The sequence below is a fragment of the Pongo pygmaeus genome, chromosome 5 (assembly GCF_028885625.2).
Source record: "Pongo pygmaeus isolate AG05252 chromosome 5, NHGRI_mPonPyg2-v2.0_pri, whole genome shotgun sequence".
Classification (NCBI taxonomy): domain Eukaryota; kingdom Metazoa; phylum Chordata; class Mammalia; order Primates; family Hominidae; genus Pongo; species Pongo pygmaeus.
Genome location: NC_072378.2, coordinates 13,729,481 through 13,753,755, shown reverse-complemented (window position 1 = coordinate 13,753,755; position 24,275 = coordinate 13,729,481). Strand labels below are relative to the sequence as shown.

The 24,275-nt window shown below is 41.9% G+C and overlaps 1 protein-coding gene across 4 annotated transcripts in view; it reads left to right on the top strand.

The window, feature by feature from the left end:
* Positions 1 to 2,550: 2,550 nt before the first annotated feature.
* Positions 2,551 to 24,275, top strand: part of MCUR1 (mitochondrial calcium uniporter regulator 1) — a 72,958-nt gene continuing 51,233 nt past the window's right edge. For 2 of the 4 annotated variants that reach the window (XR_010126576.1, XR_010126575.1), the window contains exons 1-7: positions 2,585 to 3,270; positions 10,251 to 10,370; positions 14,877 to 14,980; positions 15,814 to 15,915; positions 16,818 to 16,859; positions 18,287 to 18,358; positions 23,237 to 23,290. Coding sequence is in view for 2 of the 4 variants with exons in the window: in XM_054492304.2 (XP_054348279.2) it covers positions 2,844 to 3,270; positions 10,251 to 10,370; positions 14,877 to 14,980; positions 15,814 to 15,915; positions 16,818 to 16,859; positions 18,287 to 18,358; positions 23,237 to 23,290 (921 nt within the window). In the remaining 2 variants the exon portion in view is untranslated. Of the gene's footprint in view, positions 3,271 to 10,250; positions 10,371 to 14,876; positions 14,981 to 15,813; positions 15,916 to 16,817; positions 16,860 to 18,286; positions 18,359 to 23,236; positions 23,291 to 24,275 lie in introns of all 4 variants that reach the window. The other 2 variants (XM_054492304.2, XM_063665827.1) reach the window with 2 other exon arrangements.

Here is a 24,275-nt window from a genome sequence, read left to right as displayed (position 1 = left end):
TCTAGACTGGTCTCAAACTCCCGACCTCGAGTGATCCGCCCGCCTTGGCCTCCCAAAGTGCTGGGATTACAGGCGTAAGCCACCGCGCCCAGCTGCTCATTAACTTTGATTGGGTGACATGCCCATGCCTGTGGTCTGCGGAGTGATCAGTCCCTCCAAACCGCATGGAATGAGACTGGAGAAGAGCTACTGCCCATGGAAAACTAGGGTGCTGAGACCAAAAGAAAGGGAATGCTTTGGAAAACAAAACAGGTGTCACATCCAAGGAAAAGTGGATGCTATCCAACCTGTAGTTAAAACTGACATTCATTATACTCCTATTATAGGCCAGGCACTGTGCTAAGTGCTTTACATATGTTACTGTATTCAATATGACTGGTAATAGTAATACATGAAAAGTTAGTCAACATCATTAGGCATCAGGGAAATGTATGTTAAAAATCACAATAAGGTACCATTCTATGAGGATGGAAAATATCAAAATTTGGCAAGGATGTGGAACAACCGAAACTCTCATCTATTGCTAAGAGTGTGAAAGGGTGCAGTCGCTTTGGAAAAACAATTCAGCAGTGTCTAAAGTTAAGCTACCATATGATTCAGCAATTTGACCCAGATACTTTCCCCAACAGGGATAAAAATTATGTCCACACAAGGTCTTACACAAGAATGTTCATAACGCCCTATGCATAATAACCAAAAACTATAAGCAAAGCAAATGCCTATTAATAGAATGGATGACTGCTTGTGGTATAGTCATACAATGGAATACTATTCAACAATTAAAAGCAACTAATTACTGATACAGCAGCATGGATGAATCTCATTGATATTGAAGTCAGATGCAAAGCAGAAGAAAGACACAAGGCAATGCGTATTGTAGGTCTCCATTTACATGAAGTTCAAAAAAAGACAAAACTAACCTATGGTCATTGAAATTTGAAAATAGTTGGCCGGGCACGGTGGCTCACGCCTGTAATCCTAGCACGTTGGGAGGCCGAGGCGGGCAGATCACAAGGTGAGGAGTTCGAGACCAGCCTGGCCACAATATGGTAAAACCCCGTCTCTACTAAAAATACAAAAATTAACCAGGCATGGTGGCAGACACCTGTAATCCCAGCTACTCGGGAAGCTGAGGCAGGAGAATTGCTTGAACCCGGGAGGCAGAGGACGCAGTGAGCTGAGACTGTGCCACTGCACTCCAGCCTGGGTGACAGAGCAAGACTCCGTCTCAAAAAAAAAGAGAAAATAGTTGCCTTGGGGTGGTGGTGGATTGTCTGGAAAACTGGCACAAAATAACTTTCTGGAGCAATGAAAATATTCTAGATCTTGACTGGGTGGCGTATACAACTGCTAAATGTCATCAAGTTGAACACCTAAGTCTGTGGAATTTACTGTATGCAAATTATACCTCAATTTTTAAAAATTACAAAGGACTAACATTAAAGTTTGTGCCACAGTTTAATCGTTCCTCTAATGTTGTGCACTATTTTCCCATTTTTTCACAATCACAAATTATGATACGATGACTATTTTTTGTGCATATGTGAAATTACCAATATTAAGCATTTTGACCCATAAAAATGACAAGTTTATATAGTCAAACCTAGTAGATTTTTAATATTTTGGATTATTCCCATTATCCCCATTTTTAGTTAGGTGACTTGAGAAAAGTTTACAAATTTTTGTTGATACTCATTGCTAAACTGCTTTTTCTACCAATTTTATAAATGTATATACTCCTTCTACAAAAGTGTCTCTTAGGTTGGTGCAAAAGTAGTTGCGGCTTTTGCCATTGCAAGTAATGGCAAAAACCGCAATTACTTTTGCACCAGCCTATGACTTGAATCCTGTTTTTTAGTTCTTCAAATTTTGATAGACACTTATCTTGCACATCCATATGCACGCTCCTCTCTTCCCAGCACTTTGTACATCTCTCATGGCTCATAACACATTCTTCTTCCATCACGTATGTGTACACATATGGCTGTATAGGAAAACAGCTTCTGGAGGATAAGAACAATTTGTTTTGCGGTTTTTTATTTTTAATAAAATCTCCTAGCTTGGTGCCTTATGCATTTCATTTATTCATTCAACTAACATCTTCCAAGTCCACATAAGGGATCAGTTATCTGTGAATGGTGTAACAGGCCTTCAAAAAGCCCACAAAACTGAACATTACCAGTTTCAAATATACCCGACAGGTCTCATTTTAACATTCATGCCCCACGTTTTAAGTTCCCAGATTGCTACTGTCCCATATTTTTGGTGCTCTAATCTGGAACAAAAACTCTGAAAATTTAGTTTTGAATGTATTATGTGAGGGCCTTTCCCTGGGCCCTGCTAAAAATTCCTTAAAATGCTCCCCAGAACCACATGTTGGGTGACTTAGGATAATCAGTGAAATCCAGGGCAGCCTGTCGGTCTGGGACTTTTCACAGGACACTGAAGGGCACCGGGGTAATTCCTTTTTAAGGACAGCAGTGCAGTGAATATGCAAATCTTGACAGCAGCAAGCTCCTTCCAGTTCCGGAGTGCCCGCAGGCTCCTCCTGGTCGCCGCCATCGCCTAGTGAATGGGGTGGGGGCTCGCACGGTCCCCGCAGAGCCCCGAGACTAGCCACCCCGGCTCGGCCCTGCATCCCGGAGCGCCACCGCGGGCTCCCGACACCCCGCCCCACCCCCGGCGCGCGTCCCGAGCCCCGCCCGCGCGCCCGGCAGGAAAGGGCGGTCCTGCGCTGCCGCCCACACTCGCTCGCGCCGTCGGACTCTGGGCCTGGACCGCGCGTGACCGGCGCCGCGAGCGAGAGGCATGAGCGCGCGCCCGGGCCAGTGAGCGGCTCGGGGATGGACTGCGGCTCGGTCGGCGGCCAGAGGACCCAGCGCCTGCCCGGCCGCCGGCGGCTTTTCTTCTTGCCCGCGGGCCTCAGCGGAAGACCGGGCGGCAGCGAAACCTCAGCACGCCGCTGCCTCTCTGCGCTCTCCGACGGTCTGGGGGCGCTGCGGTCTCGCGCCCCGGCGGCCCGCGGCGGCGTGTCACGTGCCTCGCCGCTGCTCCTCCTCCTGCTAGTGCCCTCCCCGCGCTTGGCCGCCGCAGCCCCGCGCCGGCAGCTCGGGGACTGGGAGCGTTCGCGCCTCGGGTGTGCCGCACCCCCGGCCGGGCGCAGCGGCGCGTGGAGGTGCTCACCGCGCCTCGGCCCGGGCGTCGCCGCTGCCGCCGGCGCCCTTCCCCAGTACCACGGCCCGGCGCCTGCACGCGTTTCCTGCAGGAGAGGTGAGGCCCGGGCGGGAGAGGAGAGGGGGCTCGTCTCGCGGGCTTGGACGGTGGGGCGGGGATCTCAGCTACAGCCTCCCCGAGGAAAGGCCCGGCAGGCGGGAGGGCGGGTCAGCCAAGGCCACCGGCATCTGCCCGGAGCGTGGGTCTAAGGTCCGGGCCCGCCCTGCTCGGCCGCGGTGGCGGGGCTTAGCCCAGAAGAGACGAATTCTTGGGAATTCCGGGCGCTAAAGTTGGAGGGAGGTGCGTGCTAGGGCGGGGAGGTGGTGCCCGCCCACTCCTAGGGTCTGCTTTTGGGCGCCGCCTTCCAGGTGTTCTGTTTGGCAGCGCCCAGCCTGTTGGCCGTTCAGGGGGAAGGGGTGTGTATGTTTGAGGAGCAAAGCCCTGGGAAATGAAGGGATTGCTTTACAGTTTGATTTCAGATTCTGATGGAATCATTAATTCGTGGAGCTCTAGCGTCTACCCTGTCCCTGGCGCTTTTCTAGATGTGTGAGATACATCAGTCCACAAAATCTTCCCTCTGGGGCTTAATTCTAGCAGAGCAGACGCAGTAAATATGTGTGTGTGGATATACGTGTGCATAATTGATGTATATATAATTTACATATACAAATAATTTTTATATATTCATAATTTGATACATGGTATAGAAAAATAGGATGAGGCTTGGGAAGTGGAATGGGTCTCCGGTTGTGAATTTAAATAGGGTGATCAGAATCGATTTCATTGAGAAGGTAGCATTTAATTAGAGTCATGCATCCCTTCAGGACAATCGCCTACTGAGAAATGAGTCATTAGGCGACTTCTTCCTTGTGTGAATATTGTAGGGTGTGCTTACACAAACCTGGATGCTACAGCCTACTACACACCTAGACTATCAGGTAGAACCTAGTGCTCCTAGGCTACAAACCTGAACAGCGTGTTACTGTACTGAATACTAGAGGCAATCTGAACACAACGGTATTTGCGCATCTAAATGTAGAAAAGGTACAGTAAAAATATGTATTATTGTCTCATAGACCACTGTCGTGTGTGCCTCTCTGTCCTGGGCTGAAAGGTAGTTGTGGGGCGCATGACTATTTAAAGGAGGTGAGAGAGATCACTGCCCTGGAGATTAGGAAAGTAAATAGAATCAACTTATTAGATAGCATATTGTTGATTAAAGAAAAAAATAATTTCGGATAATCAACAAACTTGGCAAAATTATCACTTTGGGCAGTCTATACATATTCATTAGTAGCCATCACTAACCACACATTTTTCATATTTTCTTCAACAGATAGGCCCAGTAAATGTTGACTATATCTAAAATTTAAGAATATCATCGGCTGGGGTGAAAACTGATTCGTAGAGCAATAAAGTTGAAGGAAACTTTATATTCAGAGAGTGGGGAATGAGTAGTGAACTCGGTGTCACTGTTCTTCAGTAATTAGGAGTCGGACATGAGTTTGGTCTTTATTTCTGTATTTTGCCTTTTGTTGTGCTTTTTCTGACAAGCTAGTAATTTCCAATTTGTTTTTCTCTCAATGCAAGAGTGTGGGGCAAAAAGAGAGTGTTCTTTCTCATGGATTTGCTGACCAGTCAGTAAGGTGGTACTGTTGTTTTAGTGTCAGCGATCTCATTCTTCAGTCATCATAAAAAATGAGTATGGCTGCATAAAAACAGAAGCAGAGCAGAGACACAGTTAAGGAAGCGTGTATGCCCATTAACCAGCTAATGAGCGTTTCCCAACCATTTGTTCGCTTGGTGCCTGAGGTTCTCAATTGGGCTACTTAAGGATGTCATGAGTAGGAAGTTTGTATTTGGTTTCCTCATCTTGTCCAAGGCTAACTTTGGGCCCTATTGTAATTGTGGGTTTTTAATATCCTCTTGATGGGTTGAAGGTCCCCAGAAAGGGGAATTGCATGTTACACGTTAACACAGCTCAGTTGACTCGCTTCCTTATGATCAGTGAGGAGTCTGGGAGTTGGCCACGTCCTCAGGTACTGCCCTTTGACAGAAGGCAAGAGGGCATTTCCTTCCCTCAGCAGGGGTTGGAGTGCCCACTGGGAAGTGGCCAGTCCTTCTATCAACCTTTCAGAGGCAGGATTTCTTGGAAATAAGCTTGGTGTTTCTGGTTCCAATCTTTTTGAAAAAGAACAATAACAAAAAAAACTATAGTATCCAAATTGGCATTACAAAGTAGTCATGTGATTGTTTTGTTTATGTGGGGGTGGGGGTGAGGAGGTTATGTTTTAAATACATGAATGATTATTTTCTTACTAGAAACAAGGAATTTAGGTCTAGAGTAACCCTGCCACTCTTCACAAGTCATTCCAAACTCAGGTGTGTTTTCGAGCTCCCTGACACATGGGACAGTCCAGTAGAGTTCTAGGGCAGGTGAGGTGGTCCTTAAGAGGTCCCCTAGAGAAGTGCTTTCATTCATTCACTCCCACTGTTTCTCAAGCTAGGTCTCTTCTGTGTTGGGCAGACATCCTGGGTCTCTTCTCATGGAGGCCAGTTTTAGTCTCAGGACTGGAAATAAACTAAAAAAGAGGTACCAGATTTAAGTGAGCTCATTTATGTGAAAAGGGAAGAACTGAGGAGAAAGGAATTCATCTCAAATTTTCCCTCTAGACAGTTTCATAATCCAGGTTGTAGAAGTCATTACAGTTCAATTACCAAAAAAAAAAAAAAAAAATTATTCCTAGCCTGCTGTATGCCAGGCCCCTTGCCAGATGCTAAAGATAAAAAGTGAGCAAGACTGGCTGCTTCTGGGCAGCTTGGACAAACAGATGATACAGATGAGGAAATAATGTAGTAAGTGCTATGATGAGCTATCTGTACTGAGCTGAGAACACAGGTATGGGCGCAATAAAGGTTGCTCCCTTAGCTGGGTGGAGGAAGCAGAGAGAACCATAAAGTGTAAAAAAGAAAATGCCATACCTGGAACATAATGTATACTCAGTAAATTGGCAATTGAATGAAGAAGGGTAAAAAGAATGCTTAAAGTTTAACGATCGGGAAAGGGGAGCAAGCCATGCTTAAGCATGCAATTGCAGGAAATAGAGTAGCTTAGGTTGCTAGAAAGAAAGCTGAAAGGATAAGCGTAGTCATAAATAGCAAGGGCTTTGTATGCCAGGTCAAGGACCTCCTGTCATAGCACAGTGCTTCTTTGAATCTCAGGGCCCAGTTTTACCAACAAACACAAACACACATAAGTCATTGCACTTCATATTGTGTCAGTCTGCAAATGGTTCTTGATACAGATATGGATTATTGCATCTCTTGCACTCTTCTGGATGATTACAATGACCACAGCTACCCTCCCCCTCCCAAGCTGTGAGTAGGCTGGGAACAACTCCCATAGGCTGCAGCAAAGCGTCACATCTGTAGGGTTCAGTCCACATCATATTTTTGTTTACTGTCGATTTCATTATAGGGTAATCAGGGGTGAAGGACTGAGAGTGGAAACTGATCAGCTGGAGCATCTTTCTGGTCATTCAGAGGCCTGCTGGGGAAACCTTTGACCTTTGAGTTGGCAGGTGACCCTTCTTGCTCCTACCAGTCTTCTACAACACCGGACCTCAGACTGGTGCCAGTTAATGGCAAAATTAGAAAAGTAATGGCAAATATGTAGCAAGATTTTCATATACTAAGTTGATTAAATGGAAGTTCTTTAGATCGTTCATCTTTTTTTTCTTTTAGGGTCATAATGTCTTTTTTAGTACAATATTTAATAGTAGTAGTAAGCAGCTATATTTAAATGTTCTTTCATGACAATTAAAAATCGGCAACTCAAATATTGTTTTATTTATTTATTTTTAATTGATTTATTTTTTTGAGATGGAGTCTCACTCTGTCACCTAGGCTGTAGTGCAATGGTACGATCTTGGCTCACTGCAACCTCCGCCTCCCGGGTTCAAGCAATTCTCTTTCCTCAGCCTCCCGAGTAGCTGGGATTAAAGGTGCCCGCCACCACACATGGCTAATTTTTGTATTTTTAGTAGAGATGGGGTTTCACCATCTTGGCCAGGCTGATCTTGAACGCCTGACCTCGTGATCCATCTGCTTCGGCCTCCCAAAGTGCTGGGATTACAGGCGTGAGCCACCACGCCTGGCCTTTTAATATTTTTGTTTTCAATACAGGATCTTGCTTTGTCACCCAGGCTGGAGTGCAGTGGTGCGATCATAGCTCACTGCAGCCTCAAACTCCTGGGCTCAAGCCATCCTCCTGCCTCAGCCTCCCAAGTAGCTTGGAATAGCTGGGACTACAGGCACACACCACCACACTCAGCTAATTTTTTTTTTTTTTTTTTTTGAGACAAGGTCTTGCAGTGTTGCCCAGGTTGGTCTCAAATACCTGGCCTCAAGTGATCTTCCCACCTTGGCTTCTCAAAGTATTGGAATTACAACCGTGAACTAGTTCACCTGGCCCAATTAAAAAAAAAAAAAAAAGATTTTAGCAATTCATAAAATCCAAAAGCCAAGAAACTGTACCATATACTATACCACCTCCCTCAGATGAGTACCTTGAAACAAGAAGTTTACAAAATGGATTGGATCTGTGGCTAAATGCACAAAAACTTATAGAAAAGGTAATGTAAAAATTGTTAGCACATAGCTCTCTAAAGATAGGCTTTTGCGAAGACATTACAAGAAAAGAATGCTATTGACCGATACCTCATATGATTAAAGATGAGAAAATCCTTAACAAAATACTAGCAAGCCAAATCCAGCAACTTATAAAAAGTGCAATGTATAATATACATTAAAGTATAACGTTCCTAAATAAATGGAAAGACATCCATGTTCATTGATCTGAATACTTAATATTAAGGTGGCAGTACTTTTCAAACTGATCTACAAATTTAACACATCCCTGTCAAAATCCCAAGTGGTTTTCTTGTAGAAATTGACACACAGATCCTGAAATTCATATGAAAATACAAGAAAACAAGAATAGCTAAACAACCTTGACAAACAACAGAGTTTAAAACCCACACCTTGGGAGGCTGAGGTCGAGTCTGTAGTGAGCTATGATTGCACCACTGCACTCCATCCTGGGCAATAGAGCGAGACCCTGTCTGAAAAAAAGTCAAGAGCAACAACAAAAAAAACACTTTCTGACGTCAAACTTAAAACAAACTTACAAGTAATCAAGAAAGTGTGGCACTGGCGTAAGGACAAACACATAGATCAGTGCATTAGAATGGAGAGCTCAGACACAAGGCCTCATGCTTACAGCCCACTGATTTTCAACAAGAGTGACAAGACATTTCAGTGGAGGGAATGGTGCTGGGACAACTAGATATCCACATGGAGAACAATGAAGCTGAACCCACTACCACACACCATTTAAAACACTAATTCAAAACGAGGAAAAGACCTCAATGTAAGAGCTAAAACTGTAAAACTCTTAGAAGACATGGGTGTAAATCTTCATGTACTTGGATTACCTAGTGGTTTCTTACGTATGTTATCAAAAGCACAAGCAACCAAAGAAAAAAGTACAGGCAACAAAAGAAAAAACAGATCAATTGGACTTCATCAAAAGTAAACTTCTGTGCTTCAAAAGACAGTATCAAAAAGTGAAAAGACAACCCACAGAATGGGAGAAAATATTTTCAAATCATAATCAGATAAGGAGCTTGTATCTAGAATATATGAAGAACTCTTAACAGCTCAGTAATAGAAAGACAACCCTATTAAAAATGGGCAAAGGACTTTGCCTTAGTCTGTTTTGTGCTGCTATAAGGAGATACCACAGACTGGTACTTTATAAAGAAAAGAGATACATTTCTTGCAATTCTGGAGGCTAGGAAGTTCAAGATTGAGGGGCCCACATCTGGTCAGGCCCTTCTTGCTGCTTCATTACATGGCAGAAGGCAGAACAGCACACATGTCGGGGAAGGGGTGGCAAACTCATTCTTTTATCAGAAACCTACCCCCAAGATAGCAGCATTAATCCATTCATGAACAGAGCCCTCCTGATAGCCTAGTCATCCCTTAAAGGACCCACCTCCTAACACTGTTGCTTTGGGGATTAAGTTTTCAACACATAAACTTTGGGGAACACGTTCAAACCATAGCTGACTTGAATATACATTTCTCCAAAGAAGATATCCAAATGGCCAACAAGCCCATAAAAAGATGCTCAACATCATTAGTCATCAGGGAAATGCTGATTAAAACCACAGTGAGATACCACTTTACACCCAATAGGGTAACTATAATTTTTTAAAAACCCAGATAATTGCAAGGGTTGGTGAGGATGTGGAGAAATTGAGAGCCTCGTGCGCTGCTCGAGGGAGTGTAAAATGGTATAGCTGCTTTGGAAAACAGTCTGGCAGTTGCTAAAACGAACATGGAGTTACCATATGATCCAGCAATTCTACCCCAAATATATTCTCAAGATCATTGAAAACAACATCCATGTAATTCGTAATCGCTAAGAAGTAGAAACAGCTCAAGCATCCTTCAACTAGTAAATGGATAAACAAAATTTAATGTAGCTATACAATGGAGGAGTATTCAGCAATACAAAGAAATAAAAGTACTGACGTGCTACAACATGGATGACCCTTGAAAATATGCTAAGTGAAAGAAGCCAGTCACAAAAGACTATATATATTATATGATTCCATTTCTATGAAATCTGCGGAGTAGGTAAACAAAAGAGACAGCAAATAGACCAGTGCTTGTCCTGGGTATGGCTGGGGGCAGTTGAGAAGGGCTGGGGGCATTGGAAGGTGACAGCTAAGGGGTACAGTTTGTCTTGAGAGTGATGAAAATATTCTAAATTTGATTGTGGGACGGTAGCACAACTGTATGCCAAAACCTATTGAACTATATGCTTGAAATTGGGTGAATTGTGTATCTCAATGAAGCTGTTATAAAGTACCAGGTAGGCTTTGGGGTATGCCTTATTTTCTCAGGGTGCTGAGTTGCTTTTGTTTGGCATGAAGTCTGTTTTGAGCTTACTGTCCTTTCCACCCTAGAGCTAAGCCTGTCTGCTGGATCCCTGCAGCTGGAGCGCAAAAGGAGAGATTTCACCTCCTCTGGGAGTAGGAAACTCTACTTCGACACTCATGCCTTAGTGTGCTTACTGGAAGACAATGGTAATCCTCTCTGATCCGTCATTTAGTGCCTTAGGAAAACACTTTAAATTATGACTTCTCTTATGGTTTCGTTTAATTTCTCATGTTTCTCTTTGACTTCTATTTTTTATTTGTATTTAATTAATTGATTTATTTAGAGACAGGCTCTGGCTGTCACCCAGGCTGGATTGCAGTGGCGCAGTCTCGGCTCACTGTAACCTGCCTCCCAGGCTCAAGCCATCCTCCCACCTCAGCCTCCCGAGTAGCTGGGACTACAGGCACACCACCACGTCTGGCTGATTTTTATATCTCTTTGACTTTTAGGCCTATGGGCAATCTTTTAATTAATCTCCATTTTTTTAAGTCCTCATTTTTTGCTTGAGGACATTTTTGCTTCGTCAATAGAATGGAGACTTTTCTCACACATTGTCTCTTTGTCCAAGTCAAGTGTATTTCTGTAACATCACCATGGAAGTACAGCGTTATAGGTAAAAATTTAGACACAAGTCAGCAAAGCTGAGGAATGATTCCTATGACAACAGTGTCTGAAGCACAGAGGTGATAGTTTTATTACTGTGCGTCTTGTGTGCTTTTTAAAATCCTGTGAAATTGAAATGTTGCTGAGTAGCAGTTCTTGATAATTTCAACTTACTGTTCTTTTTTCTTTTTTCTTTTTCTTTCTTTTTTTTTTGAGATGGAGTCTCGCCCTGTCACCCAGGCTGGAGTGCAATGGCGCCATCTTGGCTCACTGCAACCTCCACCTCTCGGGTTCAAGCGATTCTCCTGCCTCAGTCTCCCGAATAGCTGGGATTATAGGCACGAGCCTCCACGCCCAGCTAATTTTTGTGTTTTTCGTAGAGATGGGGTTTCACCATGTTGGCCAGGCTGGTCTCGAACTCCTGACCTTGTGATCTACCTGCCTCAGCCTCCCAAAGTGCTGGGATTACAGGCGTGAGCCACCGCACCCAGCCCTCTTTTTTCTTTTTAATACTCAGACTAACATTCTCCCTTATTGCTGTTAAGATAAAAGATTGTTCTGGTATATATGGCATTCATTGAAAATGCACTTTAGACTTAGAATGTAGGGAACATTCTCGTACTAAATCATATTTAGACAAATAAACTGATTATAATTCTCTATATGATGACACATTCTCAAAAATCAGAATTTCAAAATAGTGTAAATTATGCTTCTGAAATAAATTTGCCTGTGTTTTTACTTCATTGTGTAGTTATTTGTCCAGTTGTACATGTTTGTGTCAGAAAAGCTACTCTCTGTAGAGGTACTTTACATGCCTAAGACAAAGTGATGTAATGAATTATTTTGTGCTTTGTGGGAGAGAGCAGCTCTGGGCTCGAGCCTAACTCTGCAGACTTCTAGTTGCATAGCTTAGGAAGCCTCTTTCCCCTTCTCAGTTTCCATTTGCCCATCTATAGTATGAGTGTAATAAGAATTCCAAAGATCTTTTTGAATATTAAACAAGATAATATGCATGAATGAACTTTGGAAAAACTGTCATATGCTGTGTAATAATTTTCACAACTTTTCCTGTCAAGCAGTAGGCTTTTTTTTGCCAAAACTTCTTTCATTACAGAATTTAAAAGAGAAAAGTAGAAGTGAGAAGGGAGCATGTAAAAGTTACTCTGCTAAGGCCAGGCGAGGTGGCTCATGCCTGTAATCCCAGCACTTCAGGAGGCTGAGGTGGAGGATGGCTTGAACCCAGGAGTTCAAGACCAGTCTGTGCAACATAGTGAGAGCCTGACTCCACCAAAAAAAAGAAGAAAATTGATAAGCAGAAGTCTTCCTAGTTTTCTTGATTTTAAACCTTAACCCATGGTTATTTGCATCTTTTAAGACTGTGGTGTGGAGGGGCTGTTCAATCCAACGTGGATGAGTTGGGGGTGTCTGAGATGACTGGCTGAGTAGGAGGCCAGGAAGGACTTTTCAAGGCATATTCTACCCTCATGTGCCTGTGGTCTCACTGACCCTGGTTCTGTCCTATTCCCTCGAGTCTACAAAAAATTAATTTCTGCCTCATAACTCGGTAGGTTTTCAGACTTCCACTTTTTTTTTTTTTTTTTTTTTTTAAAGACAGAATCTGGCTCTGTCGTCCAGGCTGGAGTGCAGTGGCACAATCTCGGCTCACTGCCAGCTCTGCCTCCCGGGTTCACGCCGTTCTCCTGCCTCAGGCTCCCGAGTACCTAAGACTACGAGTAGCTGGGACTACAGGCGCCTGCCACCACGCCCGGCTAAGTTTTTGTATTTTTAGTAGAGACGGGGTTTCACTGTGTGAGCTAGGATGGTCTCGATCTCCTGACCTCGTGATCCGCCCGCCTCAGCCTCCCAAAGTGCTGGGATTACAGACGTGAGCCACCGCGCCTGGCCAAGACTTCCACTTTTTCTTATCCCTTTCTCCTCCCACAAGTGGTTATAAAGTATATGGCTTTAGAGTTTGTTTTACAATCAACATAAGTTCTCTTTCTACCTTTATTTTTCTTTTCCTCATCATTGCCAAACCTAATTTTTTTTTTTTTTTTTTTTTTTTTTGAGACAGAGTCTCACTCTTTCGCCCAGGCTGGAGTGCAGTGGCACAGTCTTGGGCTACTGCAACCCCCACCTCCCAGTTTCAAGCGATCCTCCCACCTCATCCTCCTGAGTAGCTGGGATTACAGGCATGCACCACCACACCTGGATAATTTTTCTGTGTTTTTACTAGAGACGGGGTTTCACCATGTTGGCCAGGCTGGTCTCAAACTTCTGACCTCAAGTGATCCACCCACCTTGGCTTCCCAAAGTACTGGGATTACAGGCGTGAACCACTGTGTCCAGTTGCCAAACCTAATTATGTTTAAACATGAACTCTTTTTTTTAATTAAAATTTGTTTTAAATTTTCTTTACATTAAAATGGAGATGGGATCTCACTATGTTGGCCATGCTGGTTCTGAACTAGGCTCAAAGATCCTCCCGCCTTGGTCTCCCAGAGTGTTAGGATTACAGGCGTGAGCCACCACACACAGCCGGTGAACTCTTCTTAATAAAGCTTTAAAATTTGCGAAAATTTAGTTTGAGTTTTTAAAAACTAGGAAGACAGACGAGAAAAAAGAAAACAGAGTCAGAGCTAAACAGTGTTAACATTTTGGTGGGTAACCTTTTGTATTTGTTTTCTAGACATGTGCACAACATATGTTGAAAAATTAAAGGATTTTGATGAAAGTGATGGGAATAGGTCTTTGAAGGTTTTTTTCCTTCTCCTTTAAATCTGTGCCTTTGGTTTTTTTGTTCATTATAGTCCCATGCTTCATCCCATCCAAACAAATTCCATTAATTAAGTACTACTTTATTCCAAAAAATACACAATTAATTACAGGAATCAATAGAGTCTTCTGAAATTCTTATAGCTGGAAGCATTTAATAGAACTATTTCCCAGGCACTCAGTTTTAAGCATTTAATTAGAATTTATGTGAAATAGGGGTTACTATCCAACGTTTTTAAAAACAATACCAAGTACTGGCCAGGCGTGGTGGCTTGCACCTGTAATCCCAGCACTTTGGGAGGCCAAGGCGGGCGGCTCACCTGAGGTCGAAGTTCGAGAACAGCCTGACCAACATGGAGAAACTTCATCTCTACTGAAAATACAAAATTAGCTGGGCATGGTGGCACATGCCTGTAATTCCAGCTACTCTGGAGGCTGAGGCAGGAGAATGGCTTTGAACCCGGGAGGTGGAGGTTGCTGTGAGCTGAGATCGCGCCATTGCACTCCAGCCTGGGCAACAAGAGCGAAACCCTGTCTCAAAAAAAAAAAAAATACCAAGTACTGCATTGAATCTCTGTCATTCAATTCAGTATCATTTATTGACTACCAAAGAACATATTTTTTCCACTTTGGGTCCCCCAGACTAGTTACTGAAGAGAATTGTGGAGGAAAAATGAAAGAACTGATTTTGTCTTTTAACATGAAGTTAGCCAACAGCTAGATTACTATTTATATAGTCAATGATTTGACTGCCTTATGCTGGACATAAAACAACTGAGCTTTCCTATTTAAGGAAATTTTTTTTTAATAATGTACACATTATAAAATTAAAGAAATATTGTCCACTGTAGAAAATCTACATAATGCAGAGAAACATAAAGAAGAAAATAAAAATGACTATGAATCTTTGTTAAATTATAAAAACAAGAACTGCATCTGTAATTTTGAGTCTTGCCTTTTTTCACTTGACATTGACTTGCCGGCATTGTCTATGTCATTAAATAGTCTCTGAAAACATGACTTTTGATAGCTAGGAAGGACTTACAGATCAGTCAGCAAAGCCACCGGTACCTGGGGAAGCCAACTTGTATGTTTCATGCTTGCTCTGAGTGACCAACACGTCACAGTTTGTGGCTGTACCTTCCTCCCTGCCTCCTGCCACACTGTGCTGTACTCTTGCTCCTGGATTTGGACGTTCACATGAACGTGTGCATTTGCTGTGGGCTTTTGTAACTCTGAGCATGATTTTTTTTGCTTGTGTGCTTGCTTAGGGTTTGCTACTCAACAAGCAGAAATCATTGTGTCCTCATTGGTCAAGATCCTGGAGGCCAACATGGACATCGTCTACGAAGATATGGTCACCAAGATGCAGCAGGTTAGCCTCGTCGGGTGGTTTAGCAAATTAGGACTGTGAAGATGGGGTATTATTTGTAGTAATGTTTTAATGTAATTTTTTGGATAATACCCAGTTGGAAAGTATATAGTAACTTTTACCGTGATTAAGAGGCAAAAGATTACAGTGGCATAAAAAATACTTGCTCAGAGCTATTTAGTCAACAGTTGTAGAATTGTTATGCTTGAAAGCTCACTGTTCAAAATTATTCCACTGAAATATACTTTAATAAATGGAGACGTGGCCTGAATTGTAGTATTATAGCATGATGTTCTCGAGTCTTCAGATCACCACCCTTTTAGCTGTGATTCACTTGGTAACAATAACCAGATATGTGGTTTTTGTTTTTTTGTGTTTTGGGGGGGTTTTTTTGAGACAGGGTCTCACTCTTTTGCCCAGGCTGGAGTGCAGTGGTGCAGTCTCAGCTCCTGGGTTCAAGCGATCCTCCCACATCAGCCTCCCAAGTAGCTGGGACTACAGGCGTGCACTGCTACAGCTGGCTAATTTTTTTACTTTTGGTAGAGATGGGGTTTCACCATGTTGCTTAAGCTGGTCTCGAACTCCTTGGCTCAAGCGATCCACCTGCCTTGGCCTCCCAAAGTACTGGGATTACAGGTGTGAGCCACCTTGCCTGGCCAGATATGTGTTGTTTTTTTCTTTTCCTTTTCGCCTTTTGGAATAAAGGATGACCTTACTGAACCTCTTTTTGTGTTCACATTCTCCTGGTTTCTCAATAAGAAGATAGCACATTGAGATGATAGGAAGTGGACTTTTTAGGGTAGACTAGATTATGTGTTCTGTTTTTCTTTTCCTAGGAAATCACTTTTCAGCAAGTAATGTCTCAGATTGCGAATGTGAAAAAGGATATGATTATTTTGGAGAAGAGTGAATTTTCAGCCCTCAGAGCAGAAAATGAGGTAAAACAGAGCCACTCACACTTAGAAAGTTGATTATATTAAGACATTGAGATAAATTATATACACATAAAAGAGCACACGTTAAGTGTACATCTCAGTGAATTTTCAAACAGTGTGCACTTCCAGTCAGATGAAGCAGGAAAACTTGACCAGTGTCCCAGAAGTCTTTCTCGTGCCTCCCAGTTGCCCCTGCCCCAGAGGAAACGCTGTCCTGGCTGATGACACCATTGACTAGTTTCGCCTATTCTAGAACCATTTGATGGTATCATACTGTGTGTCTTGTAGCAAGAGATCATTTTTTTCATTGTCTATAGTCTTACATCAATAGGCCCCATGATTCTATTGTAATGGATATTAGAATTGTTTCCAGTTTTTGGTTATTTTAAATAATTGCTGCTGTGAAATATCTCTTGTGTTTCTTTAAATAGAGCATATGGGATCAGCATTTAAATAAGTGCTCTCTATGCATTTTCCTTTTATTTTCAGTCCTATTTGAAGTCCCATAAGAGGGAAGGCCATTTATTGCCTGTTGACCCTAGCCTTGTAAGAAACCTTCTAGCAAAAATTAAAGTGGTAAAGTTTCAGACTGTCTAGGTTGTCCTTGAAATCAGTTATTTGAGGGTAGAATTAGTTAAAAGATAAACTGAAGGAGATACTAAATAAAGCAGGGTCACTGAAGGCAAATGTGTATGCCAAACACAACTGAGTTAACTTTATGTAGCCTTCAAGATGAATTCAAACTGATTTCAAGATACATGTGTTGTAATGCCATTCTGCAATCAATACGGTGTTCTGAATGAAGGAAAAACCTGAGGAACTTGTGCATATATATATAGTAATATTTGTTGATTACTATGTTTTATGTTGTTCTTTCTAATGACTTTTTTTTGATATGTTTTTAGAAAATAAAACTTGAACTACATCAGTTAAAACAACAAGTAATGGTAAGATTCACTTTCCTGTTTGTTGGCTTGTTTGTAATTATATAAACTTATTAATAAGTATAATATTAGAAATAGATGTTTTTAAAAACTTAATTCTTTGTGAAATGTTTGTGTAATATGCCTCAAAAGTACACATTGGAAGATTTAGCTAAGAACACAGCCAATGAATGAATTACTGTTGTCTATAACCGTATTCATTAAGAAAATTGTGGCCGGGCACGGTGGCTCATGCCTGTAATCCCAGCACTTTGGGAGGCTGAGGCGGGTGGATCACCTGAGGTCAGGAGTTCAGACCAGCTTGGCCAACATAGTGAAACCCCATCTCTACTAAAAATAGAAAAATTAGCTGGGCATGGTGGCAGGTGCCTGTAATCCCAGCTACTTGGGAGACTGAGGCAGGAGAATCACTTGAACCCAGGAAGCGGAGGTTGCAGTGAGCCGAGATTGCGCTATTGCACTCCAGCCGTGGTAACAAGAACGAAACTCTGTCTCAAAAAAAAAAAAAAGAAAATTGTGTTCTAGGAGGAATTAAGTCATTTTTAAGTAAAAGTTTTTCTAAAGTAGCCACATGGAAGGAACCCTTAAGTTCTCTTAGACTGTCTTTAGAGAATCACACGTGATTTTTAAATGCTTACTGTGCCAGCTATTTGATATTTTTTAAATAGAAAAAACATAGATGTTAAAGAAAAAAAGGCTTTGATATGTATCAGACAAAAGGCTCTATGTAAACCGGATTTTAATATTTTGCTGCTTTGAGTCCATCTTTGCTTTCCAAAGTTGTTTAAGATCAGCTTTATTCATAAGTTCCATTCGGAGATTGTATGAGGAGTCTTGAGGTTAAAAGCAGCAACAGGCCGGGCGTGATGGCTTACGCCAGTAATCCCAGCACTTTGGGAGGCCGAGGTGGGCGGATCACAAGGTCAGGAGTTCAACACCAGCCTGACCAACATGGTGAAACCCCATCTCTACTAAACATACAAAAATTAGCCAGACGTGGTGGCATGCACCTATAATCCCAGCTACTCAGAAGGCTGGTGCAGGAGAACTGCTTGAACGCAGGAGGCAGAAGTTGCAGTGAGCGGAGATCATGCCATTGCACTCCAGCCTGGGTGACAGAGTGAGACTCCATCTCAAAAAAAAAAAAAAACAGCAACAACCCACTCTAGACTGGCATAAGCATAGAAGGGGGTTATTTGTGTCTAACTGGGAAGTCCTGGGGCGGGCTGCCTCCAGATGTGGCTTGGCCAGAGTTCCCTGATGCCAGGAGGCCTAGGTCCACTTCTCTGGAAGCCCCTGGTTCTGTCCCTCCCTGGGCTGCCTCCCCTAGGATGGGGACAGTGGGGGCAGTGGTCCCAGTGTCACGTCCTCAGAGGGTTTGGGTTTCTTACTTTGGATTTTTCCTTCTTTGTTGTTTGCCCTCCTTTTAGGATGAAGTGATCAAAGTCCGAACAGATACCAAATTAGACTTCAACCTAGAAAAGAGCAGAGTAAAAGAATTGGTACGTTCTTTTACTAAAAATACATTATGAATTAATTTATTTTTGGAATGGAATGCTTGGTTAAGCCTAAGTTTATGTACATCTCATAGGGACTGTTAAATATTTATCTGTTTATCAGTGTTAGGCTGTATTTTCTCTATTATAATAATTTTGGATTAAGACTTAAATCTGATGCTTTCAAAAGTAACATTAAAATTAAAATCCTAGTCAAATTAGTCAGTTTGAATCTTTGTTTCAGAAATATTAGATATATGTTACATAGAGATTCATAAGGAAATTAAATGCAATCTTGATCTATTCAATACTGACTTAAATCTTCATAGTTCTTGATCTTGCAAAAGTTAAGTTGATTATCTCAGGCTTGAATAATAGTAAATTATTAACATTAAATAATATTAAATTATATACTGCAATTCAAGATTAAAACATCTCTGGCCAGGCGCGGTGGCTCACGCCTGTAATCCCACTACTTTGGGAGGCCAAGATGGGCAGATCACCTAAGGTCAGGAGTTCGAGGCAGCCTGCCTGCCCAACATGGTGAAACCCTGTCTCTACTAAAAATACAAAAAATTAGCCGGGCATGGTGGCGGGCACCTGTAATCCCAGCTACTTGGGAGGCTGAGGCAGGAGAATCGCTTGAACCCAGGAGGCAGAGGTTGCAGTGAGCTGAGATCGTGCCACTGCTCTCTAGCCTGGGTGACAAGAGCAAAACTCTGGCTCAAAAAGAAAATTTCTATGTTGTCTTAAATGCAGTGAGAAGTTGTGAGGGTATTTTGTTTTGTTTTCTTTTTTTGTTTTTTTTTTGAGAGAGAGTCTCACTATGTTGCCGAGGCTGGAGTGCAGTGGCACCGTGTCGGCCCACTGCAACCTCCGTCTCCTGGGTTCAAGCAATTCTCCTGCCTCAGCCTCCCGAGTAGCTGGGATTACAGACGCCACCACCACGCCCGGCTAGTTTTTATATTTTTAGTAGAGACAGGGTTTCACCATGTTGGCCAGGCTGATCTCAAACTCCTAACCTCAAGTGATCTGCCCACCTTGCCCTCCCAAAGTGCTGGGATCACTGGAGTGAGCCACTGCGCCTGGCCGGCAAGTGTGTTTTTTTTTTTTCTTTTTTTTTGTTTGAGACGGAGTCTCGCTCTGTCACCCAGGCTGGAGAGCAGTGACGTGATCTCAGCTCACTGCAAGCTCCGCCTCCCGGGTTCACGTCATTCTCCTGCCTCAGCCTCCAGAGTAGCTGGGACTACAGGCCCCTGCTAGCAGGCCCAGCTAATTTTTTGTATTTTTAGTAGAGACGGGGTTTCACCGTGTTAGCCAGGATGGTCTCGATCTCCTGACCTCGTGATCCACCCGCCTCGGCCTTCCAAAGTGCTGGGATTACTGGAGTGAGCCACCGCGCCCAGCCTAAGTGTGTTTTAATAAAGATATGTGTTGGGTTGCCTTTAGTGATTTTTAACCCTGTCTGAATATTCAGCCGTCTTCTTGCTCAGACTTTATTTGAATTTGGTAACATCAGGTGCCTTTTTTATTCTTAGCATAATGAGAAATAGGGCAGAGAGAGCATCTTGCACTAACACAAAACTGAATACACATGCAGAAACTGAGTACTCACAAATGTTTGTTGTCTTCTCATTTTTGACAATTTGCTTTTAGTTAAAATGTGCTGTAATGATAAGTGAAGCTAATACTGAAACTCAAAAAAGTAACCTACTTGTGTTTTGGAACTGCCACTGGATTTCAAGAGTTAATCCAAGCTTCGTTATACAAAATAATTATTAAGGCTGTGTTACCTGTCTTTCTAGTCTTACAACAACAGTCTCCACCCATAAAGATTAAATCACCTAGTGTTACTAAAATAGTTACTGACTATAGCATGTCACTGATGTCTGGAAGAGGAGAAACTCTTTTGGTTACCTTTATCTTTATGGGTTGTGTACTCAGGAAGAACTGAATTCACTTGATGTAGGAAAATGACTGTGTGTAGCTAACCAACCTGGGAAAAACTACATCAAGGACATCAGGAAATACAGGGCATGAATGTAGATGAAAGCCAGTGAATTTTTTTTAAATTTTATATGGAGTCATTTTAATAACGTAACTAGGCTGATATATATGCACATTTTTCAATCATGTAACATTTAGATTTTACTCATTTTAAGTCATTGACATCATCCAGCAAACAAAAATTTTCCAGAAATTTTTTTCACAATTACAGTTTTAGTCTTTAAACCAAAATGAAAAAATTTCTGCTGGGCACGGTGGCTCACACCTGTAATCCCAGCACTTTGGGAGGCCGAGGTGGGTGGATCACCTGAGGTCAGGAGTTCGAGGCCAGCCTGGCCAACGTGGTGAAACCCTGTCTCTACCAAAAATACAAAAATTAGCCCGGCATGATGGCCCACCTGTAGTCTCGGCTACTCGGGAGACTGAGGCAGAAGAATCATTTGAACCCAGGAGGCAGAGATTGCAGTGAGCCGAGATCACGCCACTGCACTCCAGCCTGGGTGACAGAGTGAGACCTTGTCTCAAAAAAAAAAAAAAAAAAAAAAAAGATATTTCATTCTTGCAAATATTCATATTTTTAAATTATTGGATATATAGAGTGGATCCATTCAGTGTTCTTATAAAATAAGAAAAGTAAAGCTTATAATATTTTGCAAATTTGATAATGCAGCACTTAAAATACTTAACCTGATTTTATTTTACTTGAATTTATTAGTTAAATATGCTGATAAATATAATTTACATGTAATTACTTTATCTGGAATGACTATATTGACCTTAATCTCCAGAAAGCAACCAATGCAGAGTTTCAGTTAAATCCTGTCCATCATGATAGTAACTTTTTCTACATGACACAAAAGTGTCTTTGTGGTATATTTGAACAGTAACTGTGACTATGAATTGTTCTTATAGTCTTTTTTTAGTGTTTCATTATTATTTTAATTTCAGTGGGTTTTGGGGGAACAGGTGGTGTTTGGTTACATGAAGATGTTATTTAGAGGTGATTTCTGAGATTTTTGGTGCCCCCATCACCCTAGCAGCGTACACTGTACCCAGTGTGTAGTCTTTTGCCCCTCACCCACCTCCCACCCTTTCCCCCAAGTCCTCAAAGTCCACTGTGTCATCCTTTTGCCTTTGCATCCTCATAGCTTAGCTCCCATCAAGCCAGTGAATTTATGTGATTTAGTAACCTAGCTGGGAGGTTGTTCTTGGTAATCATAAACTTGGATTACTCTGAAGCACAAGGCAGTAGTAAATTATACAGCGAGTGTGTTTGTAACATGCATTGGTGAAGATGAGTTTTTTGGCTCTCGTTCTTTCAGTAAAGTTATAATGTTAAATATTAAATTGCAAATTAACTATGATATTTACAGCCAGTTCCAAAAGCAGTATGGCATATAAACTTCTGGGGCATGGGGATATAGAGCCACATAGATGTTATTTTTAAAACCATGGCAGCGTCAAGATTTAGGCTCTTCTTTTGTGGGTGAGTCAATGTTGAGTTAATGAAGACTGAGGTTTAGTGGTGGACAAAATCTTGTTCCACGCCGCCCTCTAGTGGTGATCTGATGCATAGGGCTCTCCTGGTCTGAAACCCTGAGGTTTAAAGAGCATTGTTCTTGGTTTTACAACCTACTCCTTGGCTTAGGGTTTTGGGGTTTTTTGTTTTTGTTTTTGTTTCTCTTTCTCTTTTTTTTTCTTTTTTTTCTACTTCTAAGCTCCCAGTAGTCCCAGGGGAACACTTTATAGCTAGAAAGTTTCTATATACTTCAAAGCATTAACTTTTTCTAACAAGGTTAATGTAGGTCTTAAAAGTCTTCATTTAAATTACTGATTGTCATATGCTCAATTAAATCCTGTTGCCCACTACTAAGGAGATAAGTCTGATTTCAATCTTACTGTCTACAAAACTGCACTAAATCTTTTCACTGACGTTAATAGCCAAAAGGTGAGATACTTTAACTCTGGGTAGAATTAGTTCCTTTAGTAGCACTGGATTGTGACTATGCCCAAGTGGGTTTTTTTATTGTTATTAAAACCAACATGTGCAGGAGGCTAAGGCAGGAGAATTGCTTGAACCTGGGAGGCAGAGGTTGCAGGGACCCGAGATCAAGCCACTGTACTCCAGCCTGGGCAATAGAGTGAGACTCCATCTCAAAACAAAAAACCAAGCCAAAAAAAAACCCAACGTGTGATGAGTTAGTGTATTTATGTATTTACATTGTGTTTTATAATCACAACACAATGTCTTTGTCATAGAATAATAATCCTTGGCAGCTATTTTTTGCCCAACTTCATACCTTTTCTGTCTTTTGTGGAGACTCAAGTAGTAACCTGTTTTGCTACTAGTTATGATGGGATAGCTCCTAAATTGAGTTGAGTCTCCATTTTCGGCCCTCTCAAAACCAAAAACCATATGACTCAGCATCCTTCGAAATTGGTCCCCAGGGAGTGCTGCTACAATAGTGGGAGGGACCCAAAGACATCACAGGAAAGATGCAGGGAGAAGTGACAGATGACTAAGGAAATCCAGATATTAGAGGAATGAATAAGTATAAATAAGAAACTTTAGCCAGCACGGCAGGTCATGCTTGTAATCCCAGCACCTTGGGAGGCCGAGGTGGGCAGATTACTTGAGCTCAGAAGTTTGAGACCAGCCTGGGCAACATGGCAAAACCCCATCTCTATGAAAAAAAAAAAAAAAAAGGAAACCTCAAGTAACAGATATAAAGAGGCAGGTAGGCTACTTAATCCCAGAGGTGACTTTCTGGTGTTAGATATTCTAGGAGGTACTGAGACCAGAATATTTAAGGCACCAGAGGAGGAGAAGAGAGAGGAGTAGATCAGAATCTGACCCATGATACGTGTTTATTTCAGTATTCATTGAACGAAAAGAAGCTGCTGGAATTGAGAACAGAAATAGTGGCATTGGTAAGAAACAAGACTTTGATTTTTCTTTGTCTTTGTACTCATCTTTGCTTCGTCCCATGCATGGTTGTTTGTAATGATAATAGTAAGTTACATGCAGGTTTACTGTCATGGGAATTTTTTACATTGTGCTAAAATACACATAACATAAAAATTAGAATCTTAACCATCTTTTAAGTGTACAGTTCAGTACACTTAAAGTACATTCACATTTTGGGGCAACCATCACCACTGTCCATCACAGAACTCTTTATTTTGCAAAATTGAAACTCTGCACCCTTTATACATTCCATTTTCCAGCCCCTGGCAACCTCCATTCTACTGTCTATGAATTTGACTATTCTACATACCTCACATAAATAGAATCATTTTTTGTGGCTGGCTTATTTCGCTTAACACAGTGTCCTGAAGGTTCATCCATGTTGTTGCAATGACAGGACTTTCTTCCTTTTTAAGGCTGATTAGTATTCCATTATATGTATATACCACATTTTCTTTATTCGTCTGTCAAAGGTACTTGTGTTGCTTCCACCCGTTGGCTTTTGTGAATAGTGCTGCAGTGGGCGTGGGTGCACAAACGTCTGCTGGGATCCCTGCTTTCAGTTCTTTTGGGTATATATGCAGAAGTGGAGTGTCACAGGATTTTTTGCACCTCACAAAATATTTGGTTATCTTAATGGAAGGTAGTTATCCTATGAAAGATTTTAACTTTCTTAATTAAAGTTTCCTTTTCTTCTTTCTTCTTTTTTTTTTGAGATGGGGTCTCGCTCTGTCACCCAGGCTGGAGTGCAGTGGTGCAATCTCAGCTCATCGCAGCCTCCTTCACCTCAGCCTCTAGAGTAGCTGGGACCACAGGTGTGCACCACCACATCCTACTTGAAAGTTTGTTTTTCTTAATGGAAGTTTTATTAAGAAAGTTTAAATCTCAGTAATTGAATAATAGGAATGGAGAAGTCTTATTCTATTTTTAATTTATAGCATACATTAC